Source organism: Thalassophryne amazonica, chromosome 7 (genome assembly GCF_902500255.1).
Source record: "Thalassophryne amazonica chromosome 7, fThaAma1.1, whole genome shotgun sequence".
Classification (NCBI taxonomy): domain Eukaryota; kingdom Metazoa; phylum Chordata; class Actinopteri; order Batrachoidiformes; family Batrachoididae; genus Thalassophryne; species Thalassophryne amazonica.
The window spans coordinates 19,845,541-19,873,367 of record NC_047109.1 but is presented as its reverse complement, the minus strand read 5'-3'; the positions used below and the strand labels follow the sequence as shown (position 1 = coordinate 19,873,367).

At 40.4% G+C, this 27,827-nt stretch overlaps 1 protein-coding gene across 2 annotated transcripts in view; it reads left to right on the top strand.

Annotated features, from left to right (window-relative positions):
- Positions 1-1,402: 1,402 nt before the first annotated feature.
- LOC117513696 (dysbindin-A-like) overlaps positions 1,403-27,827 on the top strand; it is a 55,054-nt gene continuing 28,629 nt past the window's right edge. For both annotated transcript variants that reach the window (XM_034173938.1, XM_034173937.1), the window contains exons 1-7: positions 1,403-1,536; positions 9,551-9,604; positions 10,445-10,495; positions 10,942-11,002; positions 11,802-11,934; positions 17,035-17,167; positions 22,720-22,742. In XM_034173938.1, the coding sequence (XP_034029829.1) occupies positions 1,481-1,536; positions 9,551-9,604; positions 10,445-10,495; positions 10,942-11,002; positions 11,802-11,934; positions 17,035-17,167; positions 22,720-22,742 (511 nt within the window). In that variant the 5' untranslated portion in view covers positions 1,403-1,480. The remainder of the gene's footprint in view (positions 1,537-9,550; positions 9,605-10,444; positions 10,496-10,941; positions 11,003-11,801; positions 11,935-17,034; positions 17,168-22,719; positions 22,743-27,827) is intronic.

Genomic DNA, 27,827 nt, shown 5'->3' with positions numbered 1-27,827 from the left:
AAACAAATGAGGAACAAATGGGAGGAAACTGGACTCAACGTCTGTGACCGAACTGTAAGAAACCGCCTAAAGGAAATGGGATTTACATACAGAAAAGCTAAACGAAAGCCATCATTAACACCTAAACAGAAAAAAACAAGGTTACAATGGGCTAAGGAAAAGCATTCGTGGACTGTGGATGACTGGATGAAAGTCATATTCAGTGATGAATCTCGAATCTGCATTGGGCAAGGTGATGATGCTGGAACTTTTGTTTGGTGCCGTTCCAATGAGATTTATAATGATGACTGCCTGAAGAGAACATGTAAATTTCCACAGTCATTGATGATATGGGGCTGCATGTCAGGTAAAGGCACTGGGGAAATGGCTGTCATTACATCATCAATAAATGCACAAGTTTATGTTGATATTTTGGACAATTGAAAGGATGTTTGGGGATGATCAAATCATTTTTCAAGATGATAATGCATCTTGCCATAGAGCAAAAACTGCAAAAACATTCCTTGCAAAAAGACACATAGGGTCAATGTCATGGCATAGGGTCAGTGTCAATGAGCAGATCTGATTTGATGCAGGTGTTAATTTGGGGGATGAAAATTTACAGGGTGATTCCATAATTTTCTCCTCAGAATTGAGTGATTCCATATTTTTTTTCCTCTGCTTGGTCTAAAGAAGTAACCGTTACTGACTGCCACAATCTTTTTTTCTTGATTTCTTATAGTGTTTCTTAAAGCCAGAAAGTTGCCATTTGAAATTACTTTAGTTTTGTGTCATGTCTGTGATCTGCTTTTTTTCTACAAAATTAAACAACTGAATGAACATCCTCTGAGGCCGGTGATTCCATAATTTTTGCCAGGGGTTGTAGAATTGAGATTCAGTCAGTTTGCCACATCAATGAATGGAACCACACTGCCATCTAGTGGATATCCAGTGTGCGTGAGTGTGTATTTGCGAATCAGTAAGCATTTGTTTGTGGATCTGTGTGGATTTCGCGAAAAGAATGTGTCAAAATTACGTCACAGAGGAAAGTGATGAATGCGTGTAATTGGTGATCCACAAATGCTGAAACTCAATTCACAAATACAATTCCAGTTTTACAAAGGTACATTTTTTTTTTTTTTTACAAATTAAGTTTTATATACAACATTATTTGCAAAGACCAATTTACAAGTTACAAATATGAAATTTGCATTTGTGGATATCTGAACACATTTGCAAATCAATGATTATTTGTAGATCACCCTGCGTGCATTTACAAATATTAATGAGACAATTTTAACCCCATATTTCTCTTAACATAAATAAGTCTATGTCCGCTTTGAAGCTGTACACTCCAAGCAGGTGGTGGCGGTATTGCAACAAATTGGAATGCCAACCATCAATGACAAGAATAAGAAGTAGAAGAAGAAGAAGAAGAAGAAGGAGGATCTTTTTGGTTTAAGCTGCTAGTTTTTGGGTAAAAAAAAAAAAAAAATTCATCATGTTTGGAAATGTGAGAGAAAGGCTGAGCATGGTGCAGCACGACTTCACCGCCGGGTGAGTCTGACACCGACACACACGAACAAAATACAGCTGTGGCTATCCGTACGGCTAGATTACTTTCTAAGTCTTTTTAAGACGCTGGCTGAGTGAAATGTCATCGTTTGACATTGTTTTACAGCTGTAAATAAAACCACGAGTACTGTTTTAAACTTTCTAAGGCCAAAGAAGTACTCTTTCACCAGAACTCCCCCATGACGTAAAGAATAGCTAGAAAAGAATCCTTATGGCTTGATGTACGAATGGCCTCCTTCCAGGCCACTAATGTTCTTCATGTCTGAAAGTAGAAAGTCCATGTTTATTTCAAACGCGCCCCAGTTTAATAAAAGCAGCCAAACATAAACATTAGGGCGACCAGTCGCAGAAGTAAAATTCTTGCCTTTGGATTTGCCATTTCGTCTGAAGTGATGTGTACCTGCACTCTTCTATATATTTTGTATATCTCGTTTCTTGCTTATTTGAAGTCTACCCAAGATTTTTCTTCCTTTCTAGGTGTTTTTTTTTTTTTTTTTATATATATATATATATATATATATATATATATATCTGGAAATAGACACCATTTCACAAACTATAGGCCTTTTTATTTGCTCTCCCAATTCTCCAAGATACTCTTGGACTCAAGATCCGTAAAACTGCAGTTATTGAATTTTTTTCTTCTTTTTGTTTGGTAATTCTTACTTTATATTTTCTCTGTATTTTGACAGTAATTTTATTGTATGAAAATGTAGTCCCTACGAGAAGATTTCATGTTTTTCGATATTCTGTTTGGCCGTGGCTATTCGCACGGCGGCCGTGTCCATAACTCTCATTTGGCTATTCGCCATTCAAGATATCTTAACTCCTTTAATATTTTTGATTTTGATGATTTTTTTTTTATTCGGCCATGTCCATAACTCTCATTTCAGTATTCGTACAGCAAGACTCTGGTGGCAAAAGGCCGACCCTATTCGAACAGCGGCCGCGTCCATAACTCTTATTTAATGCAGTATGTTTGTTTATACAAGTAGTTCCAAGTTTTACCACCAGAGTCTTGCCGTGCGAATAGCCAAATGAGAGTTATGGACACGGCGGCCGTGCGAATAGCCACTTCCATTCTGTTTAATGTGTTAAAAAAAATTACAATCACCAATAGTAACTCTTTCTGCACATTTCAGTCATGATAATTTGTACCATAAATATGCATCACCAAGTTTAGGTTGGGCCGTTATGTTGTTTTCGAGAGTGTGTAGCGGGAAAATGATCATTTCTCTGTTGTTTGTGGACCCAGTGGTTATGATTCATAAGCGGTGGGTCCACATTAAGCGTTTTCAGCATCTTGGGCACACGGGGGCTGATGGGAAGGCATCGGGACAAACAAATGCACATTCTAGGTTGTAGGTGCTGTTGCTACAGTCCTTCACTACACAAACACGGCCCATTGTCGAGCTCTATAGAGTGAGTGACCTAGTAGATGCCTGCCCCACTTGTGATGAGGAAGCACCAGCTGTACAATGTCCCACAAACCTGTGTGTTTAGAATGAAGTCAGATGATATGTGTACTGGCTCAAGCACTGACAGCTGCACACATGGCTTTGTTTGTCCCGATAGCTGCCGACTGGAAGCGCACACTGCGCATGTGCACTGGTGATGCTGAGCTTGATTATTTATTCACCAACCTTGTCAAAGCCATTTAAAGATGTCAATTGTGACTCACCTTTCTGCTGATTAAAGTCACTACCGGAACTCTTGTCTGTTGTTGCGGGCAAGAAAATCGAATCATCTGCCTTGTCACAGTGTACATTTTTTATTCGTTCCTCATTAAAGTGCCTTTTTCATGGGGTAGTGCACGAAGGTTCTCTGGACTCAACTGGACATTAATATCTCCCCGTCCACCAGTTCGTGAAGTTACAGCCTAGGGCTGAAATGATTAGTCAAGTAACTCGAATAATTCAATTACAAAAAATGTTGGAGGCAAATTCTGTGCCTTGAAGCTTTGTTTAATGTTGTAGTACATATGCCAGGCCTGTGTGTGGCGCTGTAATGTCCCCAGAAAAAAAAATGAAGAAGACTAGACCATGCCCATAAACTGTAAAGGCTAATCCAAAAGCCATGGAAATATAGACCTGGAATGGACGTGTGCGTCTCAATCTATTAGTGTCTCTCAAGACAGGGCGGCGCCATTGCTAAGGGTCGAGATGTGCAGATCATAAATAATAAACTGACTGCTTTTTTTCGCACTAGCGTCGCTATTTCTTAACGGATTTTAATAAATGTAGGCTTGTTTTAAAGCCCTTTGAAAGCTCTTTCCAATGAACCTATGCATGTGTGGGTGAAAAAAACTTTTATGTAAAATGCAGAAATTTGGGGAAATTATGACAAACTGTGCTGCTTTTCTCGCTCTATTGTTGCTATTTGTTAACAGAGTTTAATAAAAGTAAGCTTGCTTTAAAGCCCTTTAATTGCTCTTTCTAATGAACCCATACATGCCTGGGTAGAAAAAAATGTATTATGTAAAGTGTGGAAATTTGGAGAAAAATATGCCATTCTGTTCATCTACTGTGATGTTTTTTTTTTCCGGACAGTGGACTTATCTCTGTGCTTGTTCTGTTGGACCTCAGTGCTGCTTTTGATACTGTTGACCATAAAATTTTATTACAGAGATTAGAGCATGTCATAGGTATTAAAGGCATTGCGCTGCGGTGGTTTGAATCATATTTGTCTAATAGATTACAGTTTGTTCATGTAAATGGGGAATCTTCTTCACAGACTAAAGTTAATTATGGAGTTCCACAAGGTTCTGTGCTAGGACCAATTTTATTCACTTTATACATGCTTCCCTTGGGCAGTATTATTAGACGGTATTGCTTAAATTTTCATTGTTACGCAGATGATACCCAGCTTTATCTATCCATGAAGCCAGAGGATACACACCAATTAGCTAAACTGCAGGATTGTCTTACAGACATAAAGACATGGATGACCTCTAATTTCCTGCTTTTAAACTCAGATAAAACTGAAGTTATTGTACTTGGCCCCACAAATCTTAGAAGCATGGTGTCTAACCAGATCGTTACTCTGGATGGCATTTCCCTGATCTCTAGTAATACTGTGAGAAATCTTGGAGTTATTTTTGATCAGGATATGTCATTCAAAGCGCATATTAAACAAATATGTAGGACTGCCTTTTTGCATTTACGCAATATCTCTAAAATCAGAAAGGTCTTGTCTCAGAGTGATGCTGAAAAATTAATTCATGCATTTATTTCCTCTAGGCTGGACTGTTGTAATTCATTATTATCAGGTTGTCCTAAAAGTTCCCTAAAAAGCCTTCAGTTGGTTCAGAATGCTGCAGCTAGAGTACTGACGGGGACTAGCAGGAGAGAGCATATCTCACCCGTGTTGGCCTCCCTTCATTGGCTTCCTGTTAATGCTAGAATAGAATTTAAAATTCTTCTTCTTACTTATAAGGTTTTGAATAATCAGGTCCCATCTTATCTTAGGGACCTCGTAGTACCATATTACCCCATTAGAGCGCTTCGCTCTCAGACTGCGGGCTTACTTGTAGTTCCTAGGGTTTGTAAGAGTAGAATGGGAGGCACAGCCTTCAGCTTTCAGGCTCCTCTCCTGTGGAACCAGCTCCCAATTCAGATCAGGGAGACAGATACCCTCTCTACTTTTAAGATTAGGCTTAAAACTTTCCTAAGGCTTATAGTTAGGGCTGGATCGGGTGACCCTGGACCATCCCTTGGTTATGTTGCTTTAGACGTAGACTGTGGGGGGGTTCCCATGATGCACTGTTTCTTTCTCTTTTTATCATTAGTGATCGATCTCTTTTTCCTGGTTCTTTCCCTCAGCCCCAACCAGTCTCAGCAGAAGACTGCCCCTCCCTGAGCCTGGTTCTGCTGGAGGTTTCTTCCTGTTAAAAGGGAGTTTTTCCTTCCCACTGTGGCCAAGTGCTTGCTCATAGGGGGTCGTTTTGACCGTTGGGGTTTTTCATAATTATTGTATGGCCTTGCCTTGCAATGTGGAGCACCTTGGGGCAACTGTTTGTTGTGATTTGGCGCTATATAAGAAAAAAGTTGATTGATTGATTGATTGACTGTCATCATAATTCTCGATGGATTTTTATAAGTGAAGCCTTGTAAGTTGTATTCAAGCTGATTAAAAGCTCTAATGAACCCATACATGCCTGGATAAAAAAAAAATCCTTATGTATTAAAATATAAATCTGAAGTATGCCTTGCCATTGTAGTCATTTACCTTGCTGCGTTTTCCACTGTAATATTATTGCTAGTCTTTTAATGGCAACACAATATACGTATATGATGATTTTACTAACATTTTGTTACAAGTAGATGTAAAGCCATTCAGAATTTATGACTTTTGACCCTTAGTCAGGGTAAAAAGTACCTCCCCATCCCCTCCAACCACACTGTTAAAATGTGACCACCATGTACATATCATATTAAACAACACCTGCAAGTATATATACATAAATATATTTAAACATTTTTGTTTCCGTATTTGTATGCATGTGAACGCAGCTCAATGAAGAGCACTTATGGCATTGAGTTATAGTCTCAGTATATCAATATTAAATTGTGACATAATGACATAAGGCTATTGGACAGTTCATTTTAGTGCAGTTGATGGCGAAGCACTGGCTGCCTTTTTTCCTCTCATTTCACTTCTGTTTAACAGGTGCCTTAACTGGCTCAAGGCGCTCTCTCCACCCTTAGTAATGGCCGCCATGCGGCACGCCACTAGACACGTGACGTCCATTCCAGATCTATATTTCCATGCCAAAAGCTCCCGCTTTGCAATGCGACACACAGAGTAAAATAAAGCCTTTTAAGAGAAAGAGGGTCCACGCTGATCATCTGAAATAGACTTTAAAATGAAGCATTGTCTTTGTCTCGTTTTAAAAAACACACTGTCCGCTTTACGTGAGGAGTGACTCATCCGGCGGCCGGCTGCTGTCTCTCTCTCCCTGGTGTGAGGGGCTCTCAGCACTACGCTCACACCGGTTGAGTCACAGCTCTGTCCCCGCCGGCCACACTGACAAACTGTTTCTGAAAGGTCCTCTCGGCAAAAGTCCATTATTCCTTCTGTGTTTTGCTCACACTCACATTGAGTGTTTCGCTTTTTTCGGCAACTCACAATCCTTCACAAACACTGTAACTTAAATAAAATAATAATAATAACAAAAAAACTGACTGTGAGGCTTGCATGTTCAACCTCCAACTGAAATAAAAGTAAGTCCCTTCGGCTGCTCCCTTGTTTGCACTCGGGGTCGCCACAGCAAATCCAAGGTGGATCTGCATGTTGATTTGGCACAGGTTTTACGCCGGATGCCCTTCCTGACGCAACTCCACATTACATGGAGAAATGTGGCAGGGGTGTGATTTGAACCCAGAACCTTCCGAACTGAAACCAAGCGCATTAACCACTTGGCCACCACCCCTGCTAACCTCCAGCTGAAATGCATCTGCTGAATTGCAGAAAAAGGGGGATTAAAAAAAATTAATGCAGGGACCCAGTCTACAACCTTAAAAAAAAACTCAAAAATGGTTCAGTTTTACAAGTTGGGGGAAAAAACAAAAACAAAACAGAAACCACATTGCATCGCCATTTCAGCAAAATGTCAACACTGGTGCAGCAACATTGTGCCATTGCTTAGGGAGAGCCCTGGACTACTGATGTTGTTTAAAAACGCAAAAGTACTTTTATCCGATTACTTGATTAATCGATAGAATACTCGTTTACTAAAATAATTGATAGCTGCAGCCCTATTACAGCCCCTTGTGTATAAGAAAATAAAAAAAAAATAGACCAATAATCTTGTAGGATTTGACTGATTATAAGCATCGTTCCTCCATATACACCCTATTTGGGTACCCCAGATACAGTAGTAAATTTCCAAATGGGATAGAGAGGTAATTTTTCAGTCTGTAGCATCACATTTGAAAGACCTGTACTAAAGAAGGGATTCAATAGATAATCTTCATATTGTAGAATACACATATCTGGGGTACTAGTTATATGTGTGTAAAACATTGTGGTCATAATTTGAAGGGTTTTTGAATTATTGACTCTTGAAAATCGAACATGATCGTAGAATGTCAAAAATAGGCCTCCAGTCTCTTTATGATTTGGACATGTGGGCAAGTGCTCAACCACTTCATATTTTTTTATGGAGAGCATATTGATATACAACTTTATGTTAATTTTTTTTATCTAGAGCTCAAATGCTTTCATAGTGGAAAAAAATTTGCAAAGTAGGGTACTGTAACATGGCGCAGACCAATTTTGAACCTGTATTTGCATATTCAGAAACCAATATATTAGCTCTGAATGGAAACATAAAGCTCAAATTTGGTATTTACAATATTTGCCACCCCAAAATAATGGATCAACTTTGAAAGACAGATTACTGAGCTTATTTTTTCTTTCATGACATCATAAAATTAGCAATTCAGTCATCAGATTACAAATGATCTTCTTATGGCCTCAGACAGTGGACTCATCTCTGTGCTTGTTCTGTTAGACCTCAGTGCTGCTTTTGATACTGTTGACCATAATTGATTACAATTTGTTCATGTAAATGGGGAATCTTCTTCACAGACTAAGGTTAATTATGGAGTTCCACAAGGTTCTACAATATACATGCTTCCCTTAGGCAGTATTATTAGACAGCATTGCTTAAATTTTCATTGTTGCGCAGATGATACTCAGCTTTATCTATCCATGAAGCCAGAGGACACATACCAATTAGCTAAACTGCAGGATTGTCTTACAGACATAAAGACATGGATGACCTCTAATTTCCTGCTTTTAAACTCAGATAAAACTGAAGTTATTGTACTTGGCCCCACAAATCTTATAAACATGGTGTCTAACCAGATCCTTACTCTGGATGGCATTACCCTGACCTCTACTAATACTGTGAGAAATCTTGGAGTCATTTTTGATCAGGATATGTCATTCAATGCGCATATTAAACAAATATGTAGGACTGCTTTTTTGCATTTGCGCAATATCTCTAAAATTAGAAAGGTCTTGTCTCAGAGTGATGCTGAAAAACTAATTCATGCATTTATTTCCTCTAGGCTGGACTATTGTAATTCATTATTATCAGGTTGTCCTAAAAGTTCCCTGAAAAGCCTTCAGTTAATTCAAAATGCTGCAGCTAGAGTACTGACAGGGACTAGAAGGAGAGAGCATATCTCACCCATATTGGCCTCTCTTCATTGGGTTCCTGTTAATTCTAGAATAGAATTTAAAATTCTTCTTCTTACTTATAAGGTTTTGAATAATCAGGTCCCATCTTATCTTAGGGACCTCATAGTACCATATCACCCCAATAGAGCGCTTCGCTCTCAGACTGCAGGCTTACTTGTAGTTCCTAGGGTTTGTAAGAGTAGAATGGGAGGCAGAGCCTTCAGCATTCAGGCTCCTCTCCTGTGGAACCAGCTCCCAATTCAGATCAGGGAGACAGACACCCTCTCTACTTTTAAGATTAGGCTTAAAACTTTCCTTTTTGCTAAAGCTTATAGTTAGGGCTGGATCAGGTGACCCTGAACCATCCCTTAGTTATGCTGCTATAGACTTAGACTGCTGGGGGGTTCCCATGATGCACTGAGTGTTTCTTTCTCTTTTTGCTCTGTATGCACCACTCTGCATTTAATCATTGGTGATTGACCTCTGCTCCCCTCCACAGCATGTCTTTTTCCTGGTTCTCTCCCTCAGCCCCAACCAGTCCCAGCAGAAGACTGCCCCTCCCTGAGCCTGGTTCTGCTGGAGGTTTCTTCCTGTTAAGAGGGAGTTTTTCCTTCCCACTGTCACCAAGTGCTTGCTCACAGGGGGTTGTTTTGACCGTTGGGGCTTTTCCGTAATTATTGTATGGCCTTGCCTTACAATATAAAGCGCCTTGGGGCAACTGTTTGTTATGATTTGGCGCTGTATAAATAAAATTGATTTGATTTGATTGTTGTCTCCTTTGTCTTTCTATCTCATGTCTTCCTTCCAGCTTCAAGACTATTGGAGACAAGACCAAAGACCCCAGAATGAAGAGGCGACCTCAGTAAGCAGTCACATGTTCACTCATTCATTGTGCCATGTTTCAAGTGAAGGAGGAACCAAATCTGGGTGCAGGCAAAGACCTGTCATTCCACTAGATTTTCTTAAGTTGCTCGTGTACGTGATTTATGAGAATTTGAGTGATTTACTAGTTTACTCATTTTTGTATCTAGAGTTTATCTAGAGTAGACAGTTTATCAGTAGTCCAGACCTCTTGTAGGAGTCATGCAGTTGCAGTCATCTAAACATTTTTTTTTTTTTTTTTGCTAATTTACTGCATATTTCTTTTTGATTTGACATCTTTAAATGGCTTTGATGGAGGTTGATGAATAAATTGTGGATCCGCTGGTTATCAATCAGAACCAGTGATTCCACAGTCAACGTAGAGAAATGATCATTTTCCTGCAACACACCCTCGAAAACGTAATGGCCCAATTGTAGTGTCATTTTTTCAGGCAGCAGCACAACGGGCTGTTACTTTGTTTGAACTCTAGCGAGAACTATGACTTTGGTCAGATGATGCGTGAAAGCTGTGCAGATATGAGGTTGTCTACCCAAAGTGAGAAGAAATATGTTGAGTGTCTACAAAGAAATGGCAATAAAATAAAATAGTCACATCATTTGAGCAAGGCTGTTGTATGTACACCACCACAGTGGAGTGAAAATGAAAGGGCTCAAGGAAAATAAGAAAACTCACGTTAGCCATGTAGGAACTAGTACAGGCATTTCCATTTGGACTGTGATGGTGCAATGTGGTCTATAGGTTTTTGTTTTGTTTTGTTTTTCCCAGAAAATGTATGATCAAAAAGTGCAGTAGTGTGTGATTGCTGTCTTTGTTTTTCAGGGTTGAGGAAACTCTTCCTCATTTCAGTGCTGGATTAGAGATCCTCAGCAGGTATACACACACACACACACACGCAGTAATTGTGCTGTTTAATTGCAGTTTGTTTAGCCACACCTGCCAGGTGGATAGATTATCTTGGCTCAGATGGTCCTGATTTGACCAAATTTGTGAATAAAAAATTTTTAAGAACTGAAGTTTTTGTGTACAAAGAGGAAATCATAGAGCTTTTATTTCATCTCCTGTAAAAAAAAAAAAAAACCTGTCATTTATATTTCTGTTGAATGTACTTGAAGCCTTTATTTCCTGTGAGTACTGTTTAAGTTTTCCTCAGAAGGTTAAATTGCTTTTTTAATAGCTTTCATGTTGCACTTAATCTGATTTGTGCAAGTTTCCAGAGTTGTTGCTGGAATCAAAGATGTCGTATCTAAATCTGTTTGGAATTGTGCTCTGAAGATGTACCTTGAGTTTTCACTTGAGTGTGTCTTTTTTTCCTGCAGGTACGAGGACAGTTGGTTCCTGCTCCACAAAAGGACTAAAGACTGCGCTCAGGCTGCAGAGGTACAGTCAGGATCTTCTGTTTATCTGTTTGAATGGATCAAGTGGTGATTCCTCTGTTAACCCCAACAATCTACAATCACACATCAGAAAAACGTTGGGATGGGGGTAAATATAAGGATTAAATCATCACTTTTACAGCCAGTTTTCTACAGACAAATCAAATGAACACATGAACATTTCTAAATTACTGAATATGTCTTGGACTTCATTAACATCAATCATTAAGAAATACACACTGTATTGTACTGTGTGGTAAATCTGTGTTCAGGAGGTAGTTCTCAACACTCATACAACTCTGGGTGCTTTGCCCGTTTGTACTTATACATTTGCAAAAATCTTGAAGACTTTTTTCACATTGCCATCATAGGGTATTGTGAGTATAATTTTAAGGAAACAAATTAATTTAATCCATTTTGGAATAAGGTTGTAACATACCAAAATGCTAGAAAAAAGTAAACTTTCCGGATGTACTGTATTTAGTCACTTCATAAACTTTAATCCAAGGCTTTGTCTTGTGTTCCTGAAATAACCATTTTGAAGATGGATAACTGGAAATAAAATCCTGTTTTTGTGATTTCAGTCTTTGTTGAACCCAGAATGTCTAAACCTGAAGCCAGTAAATTTTCCTTAGATTTTAAGGGGTCCTCTGTCAGCCAGTACCAAGTAAATGAATGTTTGGTCATGTGTTCATAAGCCATGTGTTTGGGTCTGTCATTTAAAGGGAAAGTGTTCAGAGACACCCTAAGGTCAGAACATGTGTGAGAATGTCTGACAACTGGATCGCTCTCTTTGTGTCCAGGCAGTGGAAGGAGACATGGTGATGCTGTCGGCGCACTGCGAGAAGAGAAGAGCTGCAGTGACACAACTTCAGGACTTACTGTACGGTTTACCAGCCTTCATGACAGAACTGGACGCTGTGACGACTCTTATCGGTACGGCCTCTTACACACATTTTTTAATAATGCTGAATTTACACAACATTGATTCTTCTGAACACTGTTGATCCCACCTTGACCTTTAACCCAGTTATTCAAGCCAAAACCCCCATTTTTTTTAATCTTGTTTTTCCACTTATTGCAAAGCTTTGAGTCATTTGATTCATTCTGTCCAAGACTGATGGACAATGGTTCATTTTTGTTTTGTCTTAAAACTGATCACTGTGATGTTTAACTTTCTGGCCTGCTGCACGCCAGTCCTCAAATCTGATCATGGTCCAAAATTCTGCTGTTTCAATTCTATACAGCAGTGATTTTCAACCTTTTTTGAGCCGCGGCACCCTTTTTATATTTACAAAATCCTGCGGCACACCACTGTCATGTGTCACGCACCACTAACTCGACTGTCTCTACACTGTGCGTTAGCAACACGTGCGGTACAGATATGACGTAACATAGTATACTATAGTCATGGAGCTGTATATAAGAACTAGAGAGCGCAGTCCCATTGCTGCACACTAAACGAAAAGGTCCCTTCATGGACAGCGACATGACGCCTCCTAACCGGGCAAAATATTGACGAAGTACCTGGATGTTAATGCATTTTCAATGGAGATTCGCAACTGAATACACTCAGAAAAATGGTCACAAAATACGTGTTAAAATGCCATTTTGTCCTGGATATCGAGCCAGTAAAATTAAATTACATTAAATTATGTCAGGAAAGTATTAAACGTACTCTGACACACGCTGCTGCTGCTGTGTTCAACGCAGCACGGCTCCTAAAACCATTACAATACATTTATATATATTATATTTTTACACAATTATCCTTTATTGACAGAGTTTCATTCATGAAGTCAGCGGTGTGTGTGTGCACATCTCTGTGTGTGTGGCAGCACAGCGCGGGTCATTAATTTAATTATTTTAAGGTGCAAAAAAAAAAAAAAAACTCCCCAGTCTTGTCGAACAATTTTTAGTCACTAACGACAAGAATTTTAACTAGACATTGGTCTAGCAGTGGAAAATATCAACTAGACATAAGTGAAATGATCCGTGTCATCGGGCGACACAGGTACGGCAGGAGACATACAGCTGTTTATCATCCAAATATCACGGTCAAAGTGACAACAATAACCAAAACCACTTACTTATGGAAGGAAATATTGTCTCCCTTGTTCCTCCATTTGTGACTTTGCCAACATGCGCAGCTTTCCGGCATATTCCACCTGTTTCTTGACGAGACTAAGTGAACTTCTATGCACACAAATCACTAACTTCCCCGGAATTAAAATGGCGATCACGCCTCCTTTTTGGCACACAGCTCAGCGCTAGTGCGCGCTTTGCTGGCATCTACTGGAATAAAAGAGCATTACACCATCTGCCACACTATTACAGCACATACACCTGATAATGGTGATATTTGATAATTGCCCACGGCACCCCTGATGATCGAGGGTGCCGCGGCACCCCGGTTGAGAATCACTGCTATACAGCATGAAGAGCTGGGATCATGTTACTGCAATACCCGTATGACTTCATGAGCAGGTTGGGAGCCAAAACACTTTCCAGCCTCTTCCAAGAAGCCTTATTTGCAGATATTGGCGCATATTTTTAAGACTGATGTCCTTCTCACTCAGTTCTACATTACATGTAGAATGGGCACTAGACACGTGAATCTCATCACTAACAACGATTCGATACGCACCTCGATACACTACCAGCAATACAATACATTAGGGATGGGTATCGAGAACCAGTTCTTTTTGAGAATCATTAAGAAATGATTCGATCCACCAACTTCAATGGCCTTTTTGCGTAACAATTTCCTTATCAGTCCTTCAGAGCAGCCATTGTTATTGAAGGTGTTTGTCGGGAAAATGATAATTTCTCTACGTTGATTGAAGACCCTGCACCAGGTCTGTAATAAACTGCTTCTGTAACAGATTCGCTTTGAAGCTTGAACCAACAAAGCAGTGCTCCGACCAGCTGCTTATTTGGTTCTTTGTTTCGCTGCTCTTCAAACCAGCAAGCCCGCTTCTTAACCCCTCTCAAAGCCATTTAAAGATGTCAATCATCAGTCACTTTTGTGCGGATTAAAGTCACTAACTGGGACTCTTGTCGCAGGCAAGAAATAAGAATTGTCCTCCGTTCCACACAGCTCCAAACGCTGCGCCGCTCTCTGCCGAGTCAAGTTAGAGTCCGGCCGGAATTAATAACTTCAAATCGAATCGCCATTTTAAATCAAATGACACCTCTTTCCAAACATTGTATACAATACAATACAAACAATAAACTACAATCAATTAAAATGTTTTTTCTTTCCAAAATGAGATGTCCTGCGTTCTTTGTGTATTACATTGATGCTGACATGCAGCAGCTGGCTGAGCTCAGCTCAGAGGTATGGAGTGACATTCATGCCATTTATGTCTGAAAGGAAATGCTTTTGTCAAAAACTACAGATTTTGTTTATTTCTATTTATGTCCAGAGAGCAATGATCTAGTGACCAGTTTCATATTTATTTACGTTAAGACTCAATGAAATGTTATTGACATAGAAAACCTGTAAAGCCTACTTCTAGTACACAGAAAATTCACATAAGGAATTAGATTGATAAGCGGAATCGATAATGACATAGATATCGCTAAAAACTTATCAATACCCATCCCTATGATACATATACGGATACATGATGATACTGACGACACGATGCAATACGATTCCTTACGATGCAATTTCTTGTGATATGATTAGGGATAGGTATTGTTAATGGCCCGGTCACAGCGCACACGGTGTTAGCTGATCAAAGGAAAAAGTCACAAAGCCACAAATCGTTGAGAAAAAGTGGACGAATGAGCCAGCACTTCTCCCATCACTGAAAAGCCTGCGAGTGCAGAGTGCATAAAAGACCTAAACCAAAACAAGAAAAATGAAACGAAGGGGCGACCTTGACGCTACGATCATTTCTGCAGTGAGTCTGTGCTCTCCACAGCCACCTGCAGTTGCGTTGTCTTGACAACAGGTTTGTCTTCACAACGTGTGCGCGCACATGCACGTTGGAGCCAGAGACAGCTGCAACATGCGTAAATAGTTAAAGTAGTTCATCAAACGTTCTTGCCGCTTTTGTTTCTGTACGAAAACATTGCTTTTCGTCCCACACGTGGATGAGTCACATTCAGCTCGTCGGAACTTTAGTTATTGATCCGTTCAGATCGTCAGTGTTCGTGCAAGATGTTGGACTTCGGAGGTTGGACAACAATCAAACGGAACACTGACGGTACGGGAACTACATAAAAAATGAGGAACCGTCAGCACAGAAAGCAAAACGGAATACGGACGATTTGAGGTTGTCGTCAGGATTTGTTCACATTTTTCAACAGTTGAAGCGGTAGTTACAGGAACGAAGCTGGACGGTGGTTAAACGATGTCTCCAAAAGTCAATGTAAGTCCAGATTTCTTGTTTCGGTTTGGCTTTGATGTCCTTTGTTAGTGCCATGTGACCGTGGCTCAAGATTTTATTGATATCGATGCCATTATCGATTCCGCTTATTGATCCAATTCTTTATCGATTCCCTTATCAATACCACTTTTGAATTTTCTGTGTGTACTAAAAGTAGGCTTTGCAGGTTTTCCATGTCAACATTTTATCGAGTCTTAAAGTAAATAAATATGAAATTCGTCACTGGATCCTTGATCTCTGGACAAAACAATAAAAATCTGTACATGGTCACTGGGTCCTTGATGTACATGATGGATCCTTGATCTCTGGACAGAAATAGAAACAAACAAAATCTGCAGTTTTTGTCAAAAGCATTTCCTTTCAGATATTAATGAGACAAATGTAACTCCATAGCCTCTGAGCTGAGCTCTTGCAGCCGACTGCGCTGTACGAAAAACCCCCTTCAAAAACAAGTTCAGTTTACGCACCGACTGGTGCTCACGCCAGAGAACCATTGCGTAAAACTCTGGTGTGGAACGGAGGACAATTCTCATTTCTTGTCCGCAACAACACAAGAGTCCCAGTTCATGACTTTAATCCACGCAAAGGGGACTCACAATTGACATCTTTAAATGGCTTGGAGGGGTTTATTGAAGAAATTGCAGACTTGCCACTTCTGAAAACCAGTAAAGCAACAGGTCAAAGAGCTGCTTCATTGCTTCAAGCCAGACCCGCTGCAGTCTGCAATCAATGTAGAGAAATAATCATTTTCCCAATAAACTCTTTCAAAAACAACAGCCACTCTGGTGTCCCGAACTGTCCATGGTGCATTCAGTGTGCCTTGGAAAAAATCGGTGCAAGCAGGGAGCGAGTGATGCATCACGCCCCACCTCTTCATGAATGGAGAACAGGTGGAAACTGTCACCACTTTCAGGTTTCTGGGCACCCACATCTCCACAGACCACACCTGGACCTTCAACATCAGGACTCTGGTTAAAAAGGTTAAGCAGCGGCTACACTTCCTGTGCGTCCTCAGGAAGACCAAACTGGACATGAAGCTGCTGCTGGCCTTCTATCACTCCTCGATGGAGAGCGTACTGACATACTGTCTGGGTGTGTGGTACGCAGGCTCCATAGCCGAGGACAGAAGGTCATAAACACTGCCCTAAGGATCATCGGCTGCTCTCTGCCCTGCCTGGAAAAGCACCACATCCTACTGCCTTAGGAGAACCAAGGCCATCACAGGAGATCCTTCACTCCCTGCCTACCTCCTGTTTGACCTGTTGCCCTCTGTGAAATGCTACAGGCCAACAGAGTCCCACACCTGCAGGCAACAGCTTCTTCCCCTGGGCCATGTGTAATGCAAACACTAATGGATACACACACAGACCTACACCCCCCCTTCCCACCTGTACAATGACACTAAAGACTATTCTATTCTATGTATGTATTTTAGGGTTTAATGCTTGCTGTTAAATGTAGAACCAGTGAGAGTGCGTTCAGGGCCATTATTTAAAAAAAAAAAAAAAACACGGTGCACTTCTTTCAAAAGGTCGTCATCTAAAAATCCTTCCAAACATCTCTCTGAATATTGTTTTACATCTTCTGTGTGTGGCATATAAGACTACATTAGAGTTTAGTATTTGTTTGTGTTCAGCTCATTTGGAAGGTGACTTTGAAGAGATGGCGAGCAGACTTGAATACTTGGAGACTCTGTGCTGCCACTGTGAACAACAGACACTCAAACAACATCATAACAACCAGCTACAGCTCTACAAGAACAAGAAGAGGTATGAGAATCCATCTCTGACTTCCTGTATGACTAGTAGAGCTGCACTGTGGATCCACGCTGTCTCATGTCTGTGTGGCTCCTCATGTTTCAGCTTTATCTGCTTCACACGTGTTAATCATGCAAGCAGCATATGGTCTAGAGCATGTACAGACTCTGCACCAACAGCAGCTGGTCATCCACTTCTGTTTTTCTATGCTTTCAATGCCAGGAGGTCATAATCAGATGGAACATTTCAAAACATTTGTTTGAAAACAGTTAGTGAAGTAATGAGGTTCCATTTAGTACCTCAGATGATGTCCTCTTTTAGACGTGGACTTCAGAAGAGTGCTGCCAAATGCAGGTGATGTCAAGGTTTCAAATAATTCCTGAACAGTGGCAATAATTTGCAGCACCAGCAGATTTTTTTTATATATGATCCCCAGCCACACATTCTATCCATTCTGTAGTTTTCCGTTCCTGTTGGATATTTTTGTTGTGGTTCCTGTTTTGGTCACATCTAGTGTTTATTTTCTGCTGTCTTGGTTAATGTTTGTTCCTTCATGTGTAGTAATATTCTCTGATTCTTTACCTGGTTTGCTAATGAATTCTCCACTAGGATGCTTTTTTTATTTCCTGTTCACAGGCACTCGGGCTTCCACATTCATGCTCATGTTCTCATTGATTGATTCAGGCACTATTTCACATCCACAGCTCCTCTCTCCAGTGCCAGATTGTCCTGCTTACACGCTAGCTAAAAGACTGCAGCAGAATTTATGGAAATTGTATACTTAGACCACACAGGTTTTGTAAAATGCTGACAAACTCAAGATCACATCATAAGAACTTTACATGTTATTCATCAGATGAACCCAGAACAAACTGAAGCAGCTGTTATGAGTCTACATGCAGAAGGTTTTGACACTGTAAATTGGACATGTTTGTATCAAACACAAAGCAAGTTCCAGTTTCACGCAACCTTCAAATGCGCAATTCAAGCCCTCTACACTAAACCAACAAGGATAAAAATAATCTCACGTTAGACAGTCATTACAGTTATTTGCTGACATTGCATATTTCCAACTACAGATGCTTATTTAATGATAAATAGGGTGACAAGACAGTAAGCTTTCATTTTTCTAATGCAGTCCAGCAGTCAAATGACATGTACTATGACACTACTATAAAGTTTAAATGGTCCCTTTTCATTAAACGTGAGTGACTTAAACATGAGACATGCTGACCTGGGAAGCATCTTATAGAGAACAGCTTTCACTCCACATAAATAGAGGCTTTATGCCAGCTTTATGCCATCACGTTTTTGAGTCCTGAATCTCTCCTCTGCTGTGATAATGGCATCACATACAGCTGAGCTCACTGATGTCTGATTAGTATAAAAATATAACGCAATGCTAAAATGCCCTTGGCCATATGAGCATAAAAATAGGAAACAAAATATGACCTTTTGACCTCTTAAAATAGGTTAAGGTTGGCCATCTTTGAACTTTTCTAAGGTCTGTGTCCCAAGAGTGTTCCCTGTGAATTTGAAGACCCTGGCAGTAAGAGGACTGGAATTATCCTGAGCACAGACAGACGGATGGACAGACGCAAAGCCTTTGCAATACCCAATGGCCATATTTTGGCCTCAGGTAAAAATAAAAAATCAAGATAGACGTTTGTAGATCTGAATCAGTAAGGACTCAATGACTGATCTGTTTTATTCTGGGCAAGGTCACACTGCAGATCTTAATGTGAGAAGCTAAAAACTGCTTCTGAAACAAGATTCAGATTATAATAATTTCAACAACTAAAATGTTTAGAAAGGATTTAAATATTAGAAAAATGTTAAAAAGAATTTAATAGTTACATTTATAAACAATGTAGGTTAGAAATTGGAAGTTTTACCATTACAGTGCTGTCAACAGTTAAATATGAGGTCAAGAAAAATGCCTATTTTTTATAAAACAAGTATTTGTTGTTCATATAAAATGAGTACAGTGGTCCCTCGTTTATCGCAGGAGTTACGTTCTAAAAATAACCCACAATAGGCGAAATCCGCGAAGTGGTCAGCGTTATTTTTTTACAATTATTATAGATGTTTTAAGGCTGTAAAATCCCTCACTGCACACTTTATACACTTTTCTGAAACACGCATTAACATTTTCTCACTTTTCTCTCCTGTGTAAACACTCTCTTTTTTCTTCTGGGCTGAGAAGATTATAAACAGACACACGCAGAACACAATGCGCGTGCTCTCCCTTCACTCACTGCCTCCGGGGGTACGGATGCGGGACCTGCAAAGAATCCAAGTCATGGCCACAGAGCTCTGCGGCTGTGGTTATTGAGACCATGCAGTGGGCGCTGCGGATTTTTCCGCAAGAAGTCTATCCTTGCGGGCTGGCGGAGCGCTCCGCATCAAAACAGCAAGTGTAGTCTCTGAACCTGTTACCAGAGTTGTCCGCAGCTCCGCACAGCAGACAGGGGGGCGGTGTGAGTGGCCCGCTGCGGCGCTTACCAAGCCCGCAGACTCAGTAAGTGCATCGGAGGCAGTGAGAGCAATTGCGGTAATACCGACCGGTGCCGCGACTGGCCCGCCTGATAAGGACGCAGAACACAATGCGCTGTAAAAAATAAATAAATTTAAAATCATGCAAAATTGCACTAAAAAAATTTGCGAAACTGCGAGGCCGCGAAAGGTGAACCGCGTTATAGCAAGGGACTACTGTACTGGCAAAACGGGTTATCATTTTCGTGTTGAGGTGGCAGGGGGTTGTTGTAATCAGTAATGTAACTAAGTTGCTTTTTCATGGAGTAATCAGTAATTAGATTACTTTTTCAAAGTAACTGTGGCAACACTGCTATCAATCATAAACAATATTTACATTTTAATGGCGTCTGCAGGAGGGTGCGCAAGTGTGCATACATGATCTTTTGACGAGCTGAAGTTAGCTTTGAGTTAGCGGAAGCTAGCGTGCACGATGGCCATATTTAATGGCCTTGGGTAAATATAATGCAGTGCTAAAATATCCTCAGCCATATGAGTATTATCTTCTTTATAATTTGCATTTGTTTAATTGGTATCCCAGTGCAAAGTACAGTAAAACTCGCCTAAGCCGTCATTATATAAACCGGATATTCGCACTCATTGAACAAAAGCCAAAGTCCCCATGCTTTTTTTTTATGGTTTTCTATGTAATAAACACAGAAAAATATTTTGTATAATAGATTTTCACTCACATCGGACAAAACGTCCCGCCACATCGCAATATATTTCCATTAAAAACCCCTCTCGCGTACCGGACAGAGTAATCTGTGGACGTGCCCGGTAACAGAGGTACGAAATGAGGCTCAGCCCTGACACTTATTGGAGGACAGTGGGTACCGTATTTCTGTGATTAAAAGACCAGCTGTTTTCTTTTTTATTTTCTCCAACCAGGCTCAGACCCGGCACTTAAACAAGGCAAGGCCGGTGACAATTAACAAAATGCTGCTTGCTTGCACTGTAATATGTTCAACACCATATTACAGTTTTACACATATCCCTGGGTTTGACGAACCAAAGAGTTCCGAAATGTTCTGTCTGACCGCAGTGTATGTCCATTAAAGGTGCCTAGTAACTGAGGTATGAAATTAAAGTTCAGCACTGAACTCTCGCCGATTCGAATAAAGTGGGTACCATATTTCCTTGATTAAAAAGATTTACTTTTTCTCAAACCGTGCTCACAGGACCCACAGCCTGACATGCACCTGTTAAATCAGACACTGCAAAGGGCTGTGATTTGTCACTTTTCACTCCTTCCTCTCCTGTCATATTTTGAAAGATTTTGCAGTGCACATTGTCGATTAAATTTCAATTATGGATCAAATACGTTTGGCAGAAAAGTCCACAAATATGACAAACTTCACAACACAAAGTCGGAAAATGACACTCAAATGACCTGCAGTTCATGACGAAAATTGTACACCTTACCTGTGATTTGGAGGTATATGGTTGTAGAAAGAAGAGCTCGCTGAGGGGCAATCAAGAAAACTAGCTAGGTTGAATGACGTTGGATGACAGTCACATGAAACACTAATGTTACGAAAACTAAGCAAACGATAAGAAACTGTCAAGAACAAAAGCAAAATGAACTAAAGACAAATTGAAGTTGTTGGTGATATTCGTTTAGATTATTCATCGAACAGTTTAAAAATTCTGACCTGAATGAAGGTTTATTTCTTGTTTTGTTTCAGCTTTGTTGTCCTTAGTCAGTGCCGTGTGACCAGGATGTTTATTTATTTTTCAGAGGAAGTTTTGACCCGGTCTTTTAATTAAAAGACCGGGTCAAAAAATTTGGCACCTCCTGACTGTAACTAATCCTTTACATGCATATAACGGATTTTGTCCATTTTATACATATAACCAGTGGTGGGCAGAGATAACCAAAAAATTAACTTCGATAACAGATAATCAGATAACTGAAAAGTTATCTTCAATAAAGATAAAACAATAAATCACCCAAAAATGTATCGGAAGTTACAGATAACCGATAACAGATACTGTTAGAGACTGGCAGCTGGAAACCATTCGAAAAATTTATCTGGCTTTCGGTGAAAATTTTACGGGCTTCACAGAGAATAAGGACTGTTACTACAGCTTTAAGGACGCTCGGCGCGCCGCGCTCCGTGCCACCATCGAGAGCCACAAACCACCCGATCATTTCTAAATGGATGGCTCTGTGGATCCGAGACCGTCGTGTGCACTTTCTCTGGTTATCACAAGAGCTGGACATCAGCCATTTTCCGGCAGATTTCACTTTTAACAAGAGATTTTGTCATGGAAAGCCGAGCGGAGGCTTCGCGCGTCACGACAGATTTGCTGATGGAGCGAGACAAAGGAACACCTCCCTTTTGGTCTCACAGGACGGCTTTGAGATGGCGTTCAGACAGCTGTCGGTGGTTTTTCCATCGAGTGATTATCCGAGAAATTGTGTATGTGCCTGGACATGCCAGAACGTGTCCCGTGAGGCTTCATCACGGCGTTGCTTTGCGCCATGCGGCACCGCATGATTGATTTTATTACATCCTTGGTGGACATAATAAAATAATCAAAATGTGCAAATAAATATATTAACATGAGTAGGACATAGCACAATTTAGGTAGTTTTAATAGTCATACAGACTGAACAAGAGCCGTATGTGACCACTGTACTTTATTTATGGCCTTAAACCACCATGTTGAGTAAACTTAAAACTTGGTGACTACTCTTCACCAGAGTGAAGGAGGCCGCCTCTGCTGTTTTGTGTAAAATGATCAAAGCCTCATCTGTCAGCAAACCAAATAAGTCCTTTTGTTGAGGCAGTAACTTTATCCTGACCCAGAGACGACAATAAACCAGCTTCTGGAGGAATTCTGTGCATAAGTGCCCGTGTGAACTGGAGGTCATGTTTTGGAGAAATTATTCATGTACCAGAAGCAGCACTTTGTGGCCGCCGCTGCTTGATTTTGATGGACTTATTTGGAATGACTGATCATGTTTATTGAGCAGTGTGAGAACAGCACACTGAGTTGGTTCATGTCTCTGTGTTGTACAGGAAGGAGATAGAGGCGCTGCAAGGTGAGTGCCACCGGACATTACTGCTACACAACATTAAAAAGTCAACAGTACTGATGCTGGGTTCCACATTCCCACAAGTCCTGAAGCTCAGCTCCAGCAGGTCCACTCTGTTAGGCTAGAGCTCCTGCTGGACTGAATGTGCCAACACGAGTCAGAAATAAAATGAAGTCGTGGGGGGGGGGGGGGGGGGGGGGGGTGTCTTCTAGTTCGAGAGGTCCTGTGACTTACAGTCCAATGTTCACAATAAAGAATTTTCATGACTAAAGGAGCAATGCAGTAAACTTTTTTTTTAATAGACGAGAGAGGTGGAAACTTCGTAATGGGGGCTCGGACTTGAGAGATAAAATATAATTAGCGTTCATGCTCATTTCAAGTAAATATGACTAAATGTCTTTACAAACAGCAAAACATGCTGATTAAACAACTGAGTAAACGGATGTCTGCTCCGTGTGGTGCTGCAGCGCACAACAGAGAAACACAACATAAACAATAACGGCTAAATGTTGTGGTGAGCTGGTTTCGCTGACCGAGCAGCCCCCCCTTTAAATCAGTCCGCCCTGCCTTCACTGCACATGCGTCATTAGCTGCAGTTCACTGATTAACACCTCGTTTCTGCTTCAAACTGCACTCCAGTCATCATCTCTCTGAGACAGATATCTGAAGCTTTTGTACAACAATCATTTCATCATAAAAGACGGTTGAAGTGATCAGAGTGCCGCAGCTACACGAGCTGCTAGCTGATGTGTTCACTGCGTGTCTACCACTACCAAAACCAGAGTTTTCCAAACATCAGAGTCTGTGCTGTGCTATTGCACTCAAATGGGCAGATCCACGTGTTATAATCCATCGTCAGTTATTAAATAATGCAGGGGAACATTCCCAAACAGCAGATTCCACACTGTGCATAGAGACTCGGATAAAGACCAGTCTTTAGTCTCATCACAAACAGGAGTCCCAAGGACGGAGATTAATATATTAGCAGAGGGTACCTCACTGAGGTGGAAGAAGAGGAAAAGCAACGCTCTTTGTTCTGAAGAAAGTGTTTTAATGGAAAGACCACACTTTAGCCAACAAAAGTGTTGGCTACAAACACTTTTGACTCGGAAGCGATTGAAGCCTCCAAGAAAGTTCTCTTTGAAGTCTGTCCGGGGACTTTACAGCGATGCATTGCACACAAAGGACAAAACATAGACGCTAACAACACACTTGCTGAGTACCCTAAATGTAAACTGAACAGAATTGTCACCTGTCAGAAAATTGACAATGCACGTAGCAGCAGGGTTAGCTCTTTTAAAGTCACTGCTGAATGCAACGATGTTGGTGAAATGTATAACCCTGAACTCTGGCCTGAAGGAGCTCTGATAAGGTGTTATTATGTGCCACGCAAAGTGCCCACTGCGGTCAGTGACAGTCGTTATGGAAACATCAGTTCAGGTGATATCCTACAACTGCCGTGGCCTACGGCTAGGGCATAGTGATGGAGATAAAGCTCGGCGTTCTGCTGTGGACAGTCTACTGGCAGAATGTGACATTTTATGTTTGCAAGAGACTTTTACTGCTAAACAAGATTTGGATAAATTAAACACTCTTGATCCAAATTTTCTTGGAGTGGGAGAGTCAACAACTGACCTCAGCAAAGCTATTGTCAGAGGCAGAATCTCTGGGGGGTGGCTGTTCTCTGGGACAAAAAGCTTGATGCTGTGATAAAGCCAGTAAAGCTTGATGTGGACTGGTGTATTGGTTTACAATATATTCACAAATGTAATAACTTTATTGTTTTAAATGTTTATACTCCATATGAGTCCAGTGAAAATGAGGTTGAGTATCTGAATAGACTGGCCTTTATTAATGCTTTTATTCAAGATAATAGCAGCTGTAGTGTATATGTGGTTGGGGATATGAACTCTGATATCTCTGACAGCAGTTCACTATTTGCTCATCATCTGACCTGCTTCTGTGATGATAATAACTTCACTTTATCAAGTAAAGTATTGTTGCCTATAGACAGTTATACATACATAAGTGAAGCATGGCACACTACACCATGGCTTGACCATTGTTTCAGTACAGCTGATGGTCATGCTGCCATTGAGAAAATGGATATTAAATATGGGGTAGCGCTAACAGATCACATACCTTTGGCCTTCACTATTAATGTTGCAGAATTGCCATCTATAATTACCAACATTGATAATGTTAGAGGTAATGTGTCTACTAAAATAGACTGGTCAACTCTTTCTGACGAGGACTTGGTAACATATCAAACACACAGTACAATATCTGAATAATATTCATCTCCCCAAAGAAGCCATTTTGTATAAAGATGTTCACTGTCAAAATGAAGAACACAAGAATGACCTATGTGCCATGTATGATGCTGTAGTGGCTGCTCTGTATGAAGCTGGAAAACCACTTGCTAAAAACAAGAGAATCAGGGAAAATAAAGTAAGACCTGGATGGCATGAACATGTGGCCCCATATCATGCTGAAGCCCGGGAAACGTATAAGCTGTGGGTCCTGGCTGGGAGACCTAGGCAGGGCCCAGAGCTTGAGAGTAAAAAGCTGGCTAATGCCAGATATAAGTACGCTGTTCATTTTATCTCTAGAAATGAGCAAGCCACGAGGGCCGACTCTATGGCTAGTAAAATGATGGGTAACGGTATTACAGACTTTTGGAAAGAGGTGCAGTCCCTCAATAACTGTAAATCTTCCTTGTACTGTTGAAGGAGTTTCTGGTGAAGATAATATTGCTGAACTATGGAGAAAACATTTTAGTTCTCTTTTTAACTGTTTACAATATGACCCGTATGTGGAGGATTCTGTGACCCATGATGAATCAATGACAATCCTGACACACGAGGTGTATGAGGCTATACAGAAATTACCCAATAGTAAAGCATGTGGCATGGACTTAAGTGCGGAACATCTGAAACACGGCAGTCAGAGGCTTTCCCTTCTTCTAGCACTCAATTTTACTGGACTGTTAAATACATGGCATATTGCCAGATCGTATGCTATCCATTCTGCTTGTACTGGTCATTAAGGACAAAACTGGAAAGGTTGACTGTCTGGACAATTATCGACCTATTGCACTGGCCAGTATATTGTCAGAGGTGATGGAAAGAATTCTCCTTGACAGAGTGAATGTATATATCTCTTCCCTTGACAATCAGTTTGGGTTCAAGCCAAAGCATGGCACAGATATGTGTATTTATGCTTTAAAAGAAATAGTGAACTCGTATAAATCTAAAAATTCGACTGTTTTAATGTGTTTTATAGATGCTTCCAAGGCATTTGATCGTGTGAATCACAAAAAGCTATTTATTAAATTAAAGCAAGGAGGGGTGCCTGGATACATTGTGAGGGTACTTGCCTATTGGTATGCACACCAGAAAATGCACATCAAGTGGGGGGGGGTAGTATATCTGACCCTTTTAGTGTGACCAGTGGAGTTAGGCAGGGTGGCATTTTGTCCCCTGTTTTATTTAATCTGTATATGGATGAGCTGTCTAGACGCTTGAATGACTGTAACACAGGTTGTATGATTGGTGGTGTACTAGTCAATCATCTTATGTATGCAGATGACCTTGTGACCTTTAGTCCAAGTAGTGCTGGGCTGCAACAGCTTCTTAATGTATGTTCTGACTATGGTTTGCAATTTGACATAAAGTATAATTCCAACAAAAGCGCTGTTCTAATATGTAGAACTAAACAGGATAAAAGTCTCAAATTTCCTGTGTTCAGACTGTCTAATAATCCTCTTGATGTTTTCAAAAAGATAAAATATCTAGGGCACTGTATTACAGATGATATGAATGACGATGATGACATATACAGACAGTGTTGTAAGTTATATGCGCAGGCAAACACTATAGCCCGTAAATTTACATTTTGCTCCACTCAAGTTAAAGTGGTTTTGTTCAAGGCATACTGCACATCACTCTACACTGCACACCTCTGGTCTTCTTACAAAAAGTCCAGCATGCAGAGATTACAAGTAGCATACGATGATGCTTTAAGAATTTTGCTTAAGGTTCCCAGAGGAGGGAGTGCGAGCCAGTTGTTTGTGTCTGTAGGAGTAACCACACTTCATGCACTTTTAAGAAATTTAATGCACAAGTTTATACAACGCCTGGATGATTCTTCCAATAATATCATGGTGGCACTCTCAAATCCAACTGTGAGTAGCACAAGGTATACATCCAGGCTGAGAGCGCACTGGATAAAATGTCTGTATATATTTTAATTATTTTATTTTGTTCTTTTTTATGTTGTTTCTGTTTGATTGTCCTGGTCTGTCTTTGTGGTTTTTTTTTTTTTTTTTTGTACTATCAGTATTATGTGGATTTGGACAAGTGTCTGGTGAATAAACAGAATTGAATTGAAAATTGAATTGAATTTAGAGTTAAAAAAGAGAGAATATAATTTTTTAATTCTGTTTTTTAAGAAAACTTATTTGCAACTGCAAGGACAACAGAATTAAACAAGAAGAAAATTAACAGGGAATTTATTATCTTTCATAAGTGTACTGCAAAAGACTTATCAAACATTTCGTTGCATTGCATGTTCACGTCACCCATGATCCTAAATGGTAAATGGACTGCATTTTTATATATATATATATATATATATATATATATATATATATATATAATGGCAGTGAACTCCTATTTTCCTGCATCCACATGACACTCAGCCATCTGCTCGGCAGCCACAGGAAATCATGTTGAGCAGAGTGTTGAATGGGTCGATCAGTCTCAACTGGAGTCAGGATGTCCTTCAGTCTCCATCCCCAAGCTGTTGGCTGCAAGGACCTTCCCATCCATTCTTGAATTGTGAGGTATGACCTATAGGAATGTTGCTTGGCTGCAGCACTTGTCGGAGGCAGTGTAGCCAGCTGAGGGTCTGAGGAAAGTGACGTTCTGCTGATTGCCTTGTTGTAGGCAATGTAACGAAACTGGTCAAGTGATTCACAACTGAATGCACCATAAAGTTTTAAGAAGAAAGGTTTCACCTGCTTCTTGTATTTGCTGATGAGTACTCTCCCTGTTGACGAATCTGTCGAGTCTTATATCGCTTCGAAAA